Below are 11,219 nucleotides of genomic sequence, written 5' to 3' on the forward strand. Positions count from 1 at the left end.
CTGCTCCTCCTCCTGCACCTCTTGCTCCTCATCCACTTCCTTCACCTCCTGCACCTCATGTTCCTCTTGCTCCTCCTCAACCTCCTGCTTCTCCTGCAACACCTCCTGCTCCTCCTCCTGTTCCTACACCTCTTGCTCCTCATGTTCCTCCTGCTAATCCTGCTCCTCCTCAACCTCCTGCATCTCTTCCACCTGTTCCACCTCCTGCTCCTCCTCCACCTGCACAGCTCCCTGCTCCTCTTGTCTTCATCTACTTCACCTCATCTGCCACCTCCTTTATTTTGAGTTCCACGTCCGCTGCTTCTCCTTCCTCCTCTTCCACTGTTGGAAATTCACTAAGTACATTTACTCAAGTACTGCACTTAAGTACACAATCAATGTACTTGTACTTCACTTGAGTATTTTCATTGTATGCTGCTTTATACTTCTTCTCCACTTCATTTATCTGACAGCAGGAGTTACTCGTCACTTTACATGTAAACTCAGCTCGTTTGATTTTAAAACAATTACATTTTAAATATTTTGTATTGTAAATTTATATTTATGATTCTTTACTTTTGCAGTACTTTTTTCTTTTCTCTTTTGTTTGTATGTGAAGAACTACTTGGCAATAAACAGATTTCTTAACTGATACAGAGTAGGATTTTAAAGTATGAACAAAACATCTGATTATTAAAACACTGTTACAGATTAAAGTACTCAGTAATATATAAAAAACTTAGTACTAGCTCCACATCAGTAAAATGTGTTAGTATAAACGCCAGTTTTCTGCAGAACCTACTCTCACTTGTACTGGAGTATTTTTATATTCCTGTACTGCTACTTTTACTTACCTAAATGATCTGAATACTTCTTCATGTTCTTCTTCACTTGGTTCCAGATGACGAACCCGGCCATCCAGAACGACTTCAGCTACTATCGCCGAACCATCAGCCGCATGAGGATCAACAACGTGTCTGTAAGAAACACAAACTGCATGAAACTGAAATATCCTGCATCCTATTAAACACATCTGGACACATTTAGTTTTGGATCTTTAGGAACTCGTGTAGGAGATAAAGTCCCAGATACCTTTTTAAATCATCTTGAAAAGTTTCCTAAAGGTTTATCATTTGTTCAGGCCGACCGAGGAAATGAGGTCAACAACGAGCTGGCCAATCGGATGTCTCTGTTTTACGCCAGCGCCACGCCGATGCTGAAGACGCTAAGTGACGCTACGTCAAAGTTCGTCTCAGACGTGAGTCCGTCCAGATTTGTGTGTCTTTGTGATGTTATAGTTTTGTTTTTAGTAATGCGTTCTGTGTATTCATTTACTGAATGTATTAATTAACAGCTCACGTACTCATTAACTGCTAACTTTGAGTACCTCAGTATGTTTTATTTCTTCCTTGGTTGCTGAGAAAACTGCAAGAAACAAAAAACAGCACGAACACACACATAAAAGTTCTGCATCATTAGTTCAAAGTTAATGTTAAAGCTCGGGGCAGAGTCTGACTCCCTCCCTTCAGGCCTCCTCTTCAGGCAGGTCGGCAGGTGAAAGAAACCAGATTTATTTCAGTGCTTTTGATTCATTGATTGAAATAAATGATATAGAGAAAATCACTCATTAAATTGCGTCACATTGTTGTTGTAATGAAGCTTTCAGCCTGTAGGGGTCAGGCTTCAGACCGCCCCTCTTGTTTCTAAACAACCCACCAGCAGAGGTCCACCTCACTACATTATTCTGATGCTCCAAGCTCTGAAGGAGCCTCAGTGTTTAATGAGCCCTGAAGTTGCCATTTAATCATTAACAAGTTTCCTGTTTTGTGTTTCAACGGCGAGTTCGCAGTGAGAAATAAACCTAAAAGAGGAACAACAGTGTTACATTCAGCTAAATAACATTTACATACAGGTTTTAAAGCATTTCAGTTTTTGCAGTGCTTAAATTTTAATTAGAATGAACTGTACAACAGTTGAACTTTTTACTTCCCTAAATTGAAAGTTTAGTTACTTTGCAGATTAATAATTTACGTAATATATGACCAGTGTGTTAAAAATTAAGTCACATATTAAATATATAAATAAGAATCTCCTCTAACAACCTGAACCTCTAACATTAAAATGCTACTCAGACATATTCTGAAATATAATAACACACTTTAACCTTTGTCAGTACACTTTTCTGATTCTTCAGTACTTTACAGGACTTTTCTTTAATGCTACTTTTACTTTAAAGATCTGAGTACTTATTATAAGTTATTTATACAAGTGTTTCTTTTTTGGATGTTTTTTGGATTACATGCAACTTTTTTTTTTTAACTGAAACTTTATTAAAGTTGAAGCACTTTTACTCTATTTGAATGAAACTTTATTGTCCTGTTGCAGAACCCAGACGTCCCGATTGAAAACACGACAGACTGTCTGAGTACGATGGCCTGTGTGTGTAAAGTGATGCTGGAAACACCGTAAGTCCTGACCTGTTCCTGAACGCATCATGTCAGCCACCTGCCTCAGACATGAGCCAACCCTGTGTGTGTGTGTGTGTGTGTGTGTGTGTGTGCGCAGGGAGTATCGCAGTCGTTTCACCAGTGAGGAGACGGTGTTGTTCTGCCTCCGTGTGATGGTCGGTGTCATCATCCTGTACGACCACGTTCACCCGGCCGGAGCCTTCGTTAAGACCTCCAATATAGACGTACGTTAGCAAGGCAACCGCACACACACACACACACACACACAGAGTTACTGCTCTTCTCAATGCTTTGTTCACTCGAAGTGATGAGGTCCTCCATGAACACACTTTCTGCCAAAGTTACTTGACGTGACTCGTTTGACGTGGGCGGGAAACGTCCCTGTCAGTGCTGATGAAGCAGATCGGCTGAGACTCTGAATGTCAGTAATACCTAAGGAAGTTTATTTCTAAACTCTCAGAATGCAAATTAATACTCAAAGATTTTAACACAAGTTGAAACAATAATGGGAGTAACATTTTTAATGTGCGGCCAAGACTCATTGACGCAGGTGGGGAGCGTCGTCTGGCCCGTGCGGACGAGCTACTGTAGGTCAAACTGAAAAAAGCGTTGATGCAGTTTCTGGTAGAAAGATGTCAGAACACACAGTGAATCACAGATCTTTGGATATGGGGCTGCGTAGCCGCCGGTCATGCTGACCCCTGTGAGCATCAGAACTGGACCCCGGAGCAGAGGAAGATGGTGGCCTGGTGTGACGCTGACAGCACGCCGTCAGAGGTCACGTGGTCCATACATTGACTGGTCAGGGCTGGTTTGGTGGCAAAAGGGACACCTACACAATATTAGACAGGTGGACATCACGGCAAGGAACTCAAACTGAGCAGAAGTAAAGAAGACAAACTCCAAAGGGTTACAAAAACTGCCCAGAAAGTAATGGCACTCCACTCCTGCCCACACTGGAAGACATCTTCAGAACACGGCGCCTCCGCAGCGCCAGCAACATCCTGAAAGACGAAACACACCCGTCTTATCAGCTCTTCTCACTGTCGCCATCTGGGAGGTGTAAAGAGCCCTGACAACACGCACCTCCAGGCAGAAGAACAGCTTCTTTCCAAGAGCCATCGCTGAGTTAAACTCTATTCAGCAACGTCCTTTTCCTACGACCACAAGGTCTGCATCATACAGTGCCCTGCGAAAGTATTCGGCCCCCTTGAACTTTGACCTTTTGCCACATTGCAGGCTTCAAACATATAAACACAAATTTATTGGATATTTCAAACTTTTTTAACAAATAAAAAACTGAAAAATTGGGCGTGCAAAATTATTCAGCCCCCTTAAGTTAATACTTTGTAGCGCCACCTTTTGCTGCGATTACAGCTGTAAGTCGCTTGGGGTACGTCTCTATCAGTTTTGCACATCGAGAGACTGAAATTTTTGCCCATTCCTCCTTGCAAAACAGCTCGAGCTCAGTGAGGTTGGATGGAGAGCGTTTGTTTCCACAGATTCTGGATTGGATTCAGGTCTGGACCTTGACTTGGCCATTCTAACACCTGGATATGTTTATTTGTGAACCATTCCAGTGTAGATTTTGCTTTATGTTTTGGATCATTGTCTTGTTGGAAGACAAATCTCCGTCCCAGTCTCAGGTCTTTTGCAGACTCCATCAGGTTTTCTTCCAGAATGGTCCTGTATTTGGCTCCATCCATCTTCCCTGTCCCTGCTGAAGAAAAGCAGGCCCAAACCATGATGCTGCCACCACCATGTTTGACAGTGGGGATGGTGTGTTCAGGGTGATGAGCTGTGTTACGCCAAACAGAACGTTTTGCATTGTTGCCAAAAAGTTTGAATTTGGTTTCATCTGACCAGAGCACCTCCTTCCACATGTTTGGTGTGTCTCCCAGGTGGCTTGTGGCAAACTTTATTACATTTATTCTGTACAGTAGCTTTTTAAATGTGCATATATGTGCAGAGTTTCCTTTTGTTTTAGGAGTTGCACAGCAAATCTCGTACTATCGGTGCAAGGACTAAGTTTTCTGATTCTGATTTCTGGTTGTAATGTTATGATGATAATAATAATAAAAAAAATGTACATAGCATTTATCGAAACCAGAGCTTACAAAGACGAAATGTTACATACAGTGTGGTACATATGGATTTCACACATAAACCAACCTGCAGACACATAAAAGTTTAAAGGGACTCAGTAGCTCACAGATGTAGTCTTAAGTAATAAACTGGTAACCAGTGCAAAGACAGTAAAAAGAGTAATACGATCTCTTGTTGATTGTTGAATCGAAACAAAATCGGCCCAATTGTCCTGTAGTGTGCTGCCAGCATTAGTTTTGTTGGAAAAGGGAGCACATGAGGATATTCTTTTGATATGCAGATTGTCAGGGCCACTAATAAGGTTTATTTACATCACTTTTAGTATTTGATTGAAGAAAGTTAGCAGCCATCTGTTTTTTGTCTTTAGGTTTTCAGGCTTTACCGGGTCGTGTATCATCAGCATAAAGATGGATGGAAATGCCTCCACGCCTACGAATACACAATTTACAGCACAGCTCATAAATCCTACATTTTGTTAACAGCTCAGTAGTTTGGATTATATGATGATTAGAAGAGTAAATTATTTCTGCGCCACACGTTTAGTTAGTTTTCCGTGTCTAGACCTGTGGAGACCTCTGGTGTCTTGTTCCTGTTTCCTGCTGCAGCCTCCTGCTTCAGGATCAGTCAACGTTTTGTTTTTTGGACATTTTCAGATGAAAGGCTGCATCCGAGTGCTGAAGGAGCAGCCGCCCAGCAGTGTGGAGGGATTACTCAACGCTCTCAGGTCTGACAGCCTCCACAAACACATCACAAATACTGTGATAGAAATGATCAACTGCAGTGTGCTGTAGTCTATTTAAACGGCTGAACTTTTCTGACCTGATATTATAATTATTATTTTTGAGTTATTATTGAACTGCCCCCTCCATCCCTGCAGGTATACGACCAAACATCTGAACGATGAGGCTACCTCCAAGCAGATCAAAACCTTGTTGCAGCCAAATTAACTCCATGCTTCTTCAGCGGAACTGAAACTGGAACGATACTGGGAAGTATTTTGGTCCAAATTTCAAAAGAACTACTGAACAAACCTTTAGCTAATGTGTCTTTGTTTAACCTCAGTTATTGTTTTTTTTTTAAACTCAGATTTTTTGTTGTAAAATAAAAAGAGAAAAGAAAAGAAAAAGAGCGAAACCTTTTAGTTGGTTGATCCAAGAGAAGATGGTGTTAAAACCAGCAGGTGTGCTAGAGCTGCGTTCACGTCATGTCAGATTTACAACAAAAGGTGCGTTTGACTTCATGCTGAACTAATGTGATGCAGGCTGGACTTAAAACAAGGCGTGCTGGTTAGGAATTGTGTCCGACTTTTGCCGGCGCTGCAAAACGTCCCCATGTCACATGACATTAAAACCTCACGGGAGCAAGACGGCTCATAGGCGCCCAGTCCGGCGGCTGCAGTTGCAATAAGCTCATGCAGGTAGAATGCGTCCGACTTGACGCCGCTGTTTTTATACCCCGCCCCTGCAGTCGCCTGCAGCTCACGTTAGACTATCAAGTCGTCGCAGTCATATCAAACGCACCTAAATACAATTTGTTCACTGGGAAATATGCTTATTCTGCCCCCTAGTGGACATTGAGAACAGACTTTTCCTTCGCTTCCAGAATGTGTCACATAAAGAAAATATTGCAGTGAATTAACTGAAATTGAAAGTTCTGTTAGCGCCACCTAGAGACCCACATCTTAAAAATGTATTCCTGTGTTCTGGTGTTTTGCCAAACTCTTCTAATTCCCAACTCGTCACAAATGAACGCTTGGTCAACACCCTTTGGCGTTGTTGTTGCACGTGTAGGTCTCCACGTTTAGGTTAGCAATAACACATATGCAACGTCCAGACTGACTTCAGAATAAAACTAGTGGTGAACATTGTTAAAGGTGAAGGCACTTGGTTAGGTTTAGGAAAACATCATAGTTTGTAACATAACTGAAAAATAATCAATGCTGACATTTTGTTTCCTAAAGAAGAAACAAAGACTGATCTCCTGGGTTGGTTTCTGACTCACTCATCCACACCAACCACTTCTTTACTTGGACTTTTCTGTTATTTATAAATGGCCTACTTTTAGCATTGACAATGACGCTAAATGGCTTCCCCCAGTGCGTTGAACGATGATGTGGTCGTTCCATAGCCGTTCAGAAGAGCCATAAACACACAAACTAGTTCGTTTCAAACATACACGGCCTCAAGCTCTTCCAGGAGTGGAGCCAAAAACCGTCTTCTGGAGACCATGAATGTCTAGACCACATATGATCTCTTTTTGGCCGATACTTGAGGAGATTCGTATGGACAATCTGCGGTTCCTGACCGTCCGAGGGGCAAAATAAACGTCACTAGCAACTGCAGCTGGGTCTGCTTGATTTAAATAGGCTAAACAAAATGACCCACAACTGGGCTGTGTAGACTTTGCGAAGGCTTGAGCATGTTTACCATTTATTCATCAGGTTATCTGTACTTCTGATGTGACGAGAATGCAGCTTTGGCGGTTTTCATGCAGCACCGATCTGTTAGCTGCCTTAGGGTTAAAGTGTGTTGGTGGTTCAACAGATCATCACCTCAGCCCCTTTTCCACCAGATGAACTTTTCCCCATTTCAAGAACCCAGGAACCTTTTCACTGGAGGAACCTTATCCCGGTATTAATTCCTCAGCCGCAGTTCCTACCTCAGTAAAAAGTCTCTGTGGCTGAGGTTGTACTTTTCAGTTAAACTTTGTAAACTGCTGAAATTCACAGTTTTACATGACTGAACATCAGTGATTGGTCAAACGCAAGATCAGCGAGAATCAAAAAGGAAAACACAGGTTTATTACAATTCATAGTTTTCACATGACGTCACATTCCAAGGAAATGCTCCCTTGGAGGGCAAAAAAGATGTTAATTTCTGCTGCCCGCCAGGAAGCAAGTGACACGCAAAAGACTTTGAGTTCGTTACTTTTGCATAGCGTTAAAATTCTGGATGGTTGTTGTGCTTTCGGATGCACTAATCGACGAGGAGACAAGCCTGAGCTGTGTGAGGTGAGGGATTCCCTACAAGGTAGACGTAAACATTACCAAAGTCGAGCGCTGGCAGGGACCCGGCGGTTTTAACACTTACAATTTGTGTCCATATGTTTTTCCGCTCTTCCAAATGAGTTTTCCAAACCTGTTTTACACCTGATGTTTGTTGCTGTTTGATCCATTTTAAAGGGCACTATTTTCTCAGCCAGCCTACTACTGTGAGTAATGTGTAAGTGAGAGCGAGGGTGATAGAAGGTGAAATTGTTAGAAAATATTGATGATATATTTATATTGTGGTGGGCTTTTACAAATAAATCAAGTATGGAAAACACCGGATGAGGGAGTGGTTCAAATTAGCAAAATTACAGACTTCCTGAATGTGTCACGCCTTGACAATTTTTTGTCTTAGTTGTAAATGTCTGTCTGGATCTTAGAGCCTCATGTGAACTGCATTTCACTCAGTGCTCACGGCCCTAAAATCATGCACAGACAATAGAAGTTCCTGGTTTCTTGAAGGGTCATTTGGATTCTTTGGTGGAAAAAGGTTGAAATACTTAGTAGCCAGTTTATTGGGGTAAATTTAAACAGCTCATTCCTCCTCAGAAGATGAGCTGTTGGTGTCACTAACATCTGGTAAAATTAGCTTTTGGGACTCATTGACTGTAACTGCGTAGGAACCATAGAAAAGCTCTGGGAGAAGCTGTGAGCTGCTTTTTATTGTAGGTGGCAAATAGAACCAGCCTTACGTTTGACAAACCAACCAGTCAGTCCAAAGCAAAGTAAGTTTCCAGGTGCAACATCTTCATCACCGTGAGTCACGGTTTTCCAAATGTTTTGCAAGACAGAAGACTTTGGACTGAGGACTGGCTGCTTTGGCAAATGCACATGTGGTTAACGAGGTGGGGAGGTTAACCACCAGGTTAACAGCACACAGCCACTTCACCGCATCTTTCTATGAGAAGCATCTTTGACAGTCTCCCACGCACTGGATAAGATAAACCCAGTTTTTATTTCTGTTTTTGCAGTTAAATCTACAAATTCACAGTATGATTTAATAAAGAGTAGGAATGATGTCATAACATTTTTTCATGCATGGGCCAGCAGTGTAAAACTGTCTGTATGATGTGGACAGCTAACATAGGAAGCACTGTAATAAACCTGCTACTGAGAGCAGTTTGGAACTAGCTAAGAGAAGGAGAACCACTGTGACGAACAAGATGCGGTACTGATACGAGGGAAACCTCAGACTGATGTGGAGTTAAGTTTTCTCAATGTTTGAACTGATCTGATCAGTGGGACTGCTGACTGGAAATCTTTACAAGCTTTTTATTTTGCTTTGTATGTTAATGCTGCAGTGTCAGGGACTGAATGGCATTAAATGTTTTAAATGATGTTTGTGTCGGCCAAATAAAGTTTATACATTTTTAAGAAAAATCTGATTCGACTGGGGAGTTTTTTTAATCTGGTAATCATTATATAATTGTTCTGTAATTGACCCTCTCAGCTGCTTCTGAGTTTCTATGGGTCTGACTCACCCACAAGACGGGAACTACTCCCGTTTGGATGGTGAACTTCCTACTCTGCACTAATTTCCTGTGACATACCACAGGGATCCTAAGCTATTTATATGTTCTCTCTTTGGGCTATTTTTTTTTTTTTTAGAAAAAACTGAATGACTGCTTTGACTGATGTTTCGTTCTTGGAGTCAGCATCTGACTCAGTGGACCCTGCAAAACTCCGTCACATCTTGGTTGCGGTCCACATGTCCACAGGAAGCGTTTCAGAAGCTGTCTGTGCTTCGACAAACACAAAGCAATATAGTTTAGATTTGTTTAGCCAATTCTTTTATACCTGGCTATAAACAAACTAAAACAAATTTAAGTAACAGAAACAAACAAGACGAAACAGTGGTCTTGTGTGTACGTAAAGACGAAGTCAGTAACAATGAAAAGCATGTTTAAATTCACATTTTTACATCAATTGTATTTAAATACATACACAAGAGAATTCAACACAACAACATTGACCAGTGAAATGCCCTGTTTACAGATCTGGTTAACAATCTGGTTATCGTCTCCAGCAGCCAGAACAAAACTGGAACAAGATGCAGCCTCATCCGGTGGACACTGGGGGTTAGGCTGGCTACACACAGCTGTATTGTCCCCAAGCAGCAACCTCAGGGCTGAAAAACTGCAGTAGTTCCTCTCATAGCCACTTGAGGCAGCCTTACAGTGCCCCATGTTAAAATGCCCAGCTTTACAGCAGAAATAAACATGTTTACAGCCTGGTACAGAATACAGTTTTGGTCTCTATAGCTAATATCCCCATATGACACAACTGAAGGGGGGTGAATTTTTGTTTAACTCACCTGTTTAAATTATATTAAGCTTAAAGTTATGCATAATTAAGGATGGGCAGCTTTGAGTGACAGCTGGGGACCCACCTAGCAGGCTTCATTCGGCCCGACTCAGCTCCACCTCTTTGCACATTTTTGGATTAGCCGGAGTCTGTTACTGCCAACACATTCTCATTCCCAACCCGCCACATATGGACGCTTGCTCAAGACTCCTTGCTGTTGCTTTTTAACGCCCTGGGTAAGCTTTAGGATAGTTTTTTGCATGTGTAAGGCTCCTTGCATTGTGAAACGGCAAATTTGATTACTTAACTTACACAACCTACCTAAAAAAACAAAAGTTGACTGTTTGTTTCAAACATAAACAAACACCAGCCTCCTGGGTGAAAGTCCAGTTTCTGATGTACCCGTCCTCCCAAACCACCTCCTTACTTGGACTTTTCTGTTCCTACACCTGCTTTTAGTGACGCCACAGGGCTTCCCCCCAGTGCATTGAACGTTGACGCTAAGGGGCTTCCCAGCGCGCTACAAATTTACCCCAAGGGGTCTTGACCCTGCGTCCATATGTGACGACTTAATAGTGAGAACTGGTTGGCCAAGATGGCGACGGCCGGAGCCGCCCACGTAGGTGACATCACAGAGACCATGTCCATGTGGTGGGCAGTCTTTCTAAGATTCTCTGGGTCTCCCCTGTTCTTGCATTTCTTTACTGTTATCAATTCAGTTTATAATTGATTTCTCGCCCCATCACTACCTTAGCTGTTCGGATCAATCACTCCCGTCTAGTCAAATCTCCAAATTAAACTCTGACACAGATTGTTTGCAGATTGTGGAACAGTTGATGTCAGTATTTTTAAATCCTTCCTAAGACTCAGATTTTCACTTCTGCTTTTCAGTCGACGCTAATATCCTTTGACCGCAAGATTGTTTTTAATGTGTCTGTTGTTTTTCTGCTGATTTAGCTGAAACTTGGTGTATTTATTCGTCTTCGGTTGTTATGATGTGACTCTATTTTGAAATCTGGTCGTCTTTTGTTCAAGTGATATATAAATAAACTGACTCGACCAGACGGGGAAATGTTTCATTTAACTGGACTTTATTTCCATTCTCACTCAGAAGTTCTCTGAGGTTACAGTAAGTTGAAAGTATTTAACTACACCCCACCCAACACACACACACACACACACACACATTTGTACTTGTATACTTGTGAGGACCCAAACTGACTTAAAAGTACATTTCTTAATCCTGGCCACAGTTCCCCAATCTGTTTATCCAGGCAGGTCAGAAAGGTTGGGGGGGGGGGGGGGGGGGGGCCCCT

General features: G+C 42.0%; 2 protein-coding genes across 2 annotated transcripts in view; one reads left to right on the forward strand and one right to left on the reverse strand.

Moving 5' to 3' along the window:
• LOC123972547 (golgin subfamily A member 6-like protein 22) overlaps positions 1-858 on the reverse strand; it is a 9,848-nt gene extending 8,990 nt beyond the window's left edge. The window contains exons 1-2 of the mRNA XM_046052070.1: positions 834-858; positions 260-321 (exon numbers count right to left, since the gene is read on the reverse strand). Coding sequence (XP_045908026.1) covers positions 260-321; positions 834-858 — 87 coding nt within the window. The remainder of the gene's footprint in view (positions 1-259; positions 322-833) is intronic.
• A 22-nt stretch (positions 859-880) lies between these two features.
• LOC123973122 (CYFIP-related Rac1 interactor B-like) lies at positions 881-8,973 on the forward strand (the record flags this gene model as incomplete). Its single annotated transcript, XM_046053011.1, is given in 6 exon segments — positions 881-958; positions 1,121-1,237; positions 2,365-2,444; positions 2,545-2,671; positions 5,207-5,277; positions 5,431-8,973. Coding segments are annotated over 6 exon segments (543 nt in total), but the record flags the coding sequence as incomplete, so codon positions are not given.
• Between the last annotated feature and the right edge of the window lie 2,246 nt (positions 8,974-11,219).

Source organism: Micropterus dolomieu, linkage group LG06 (assembly GCF_021292245.1).
Source record: "Micropterus dolomieu isolate WLL.071019.BEF.003 ecotype Adirondacks linkage group LG06, ASM2129224v1, whole genome shotgun sequence".
NCBI classification, from domain to species: Eukaryota; Metazoa; Chordata; class Actinopteri; order Centrarchiformes; family Centrarchidae; genus Micropterus; species Micropterus dolomieu.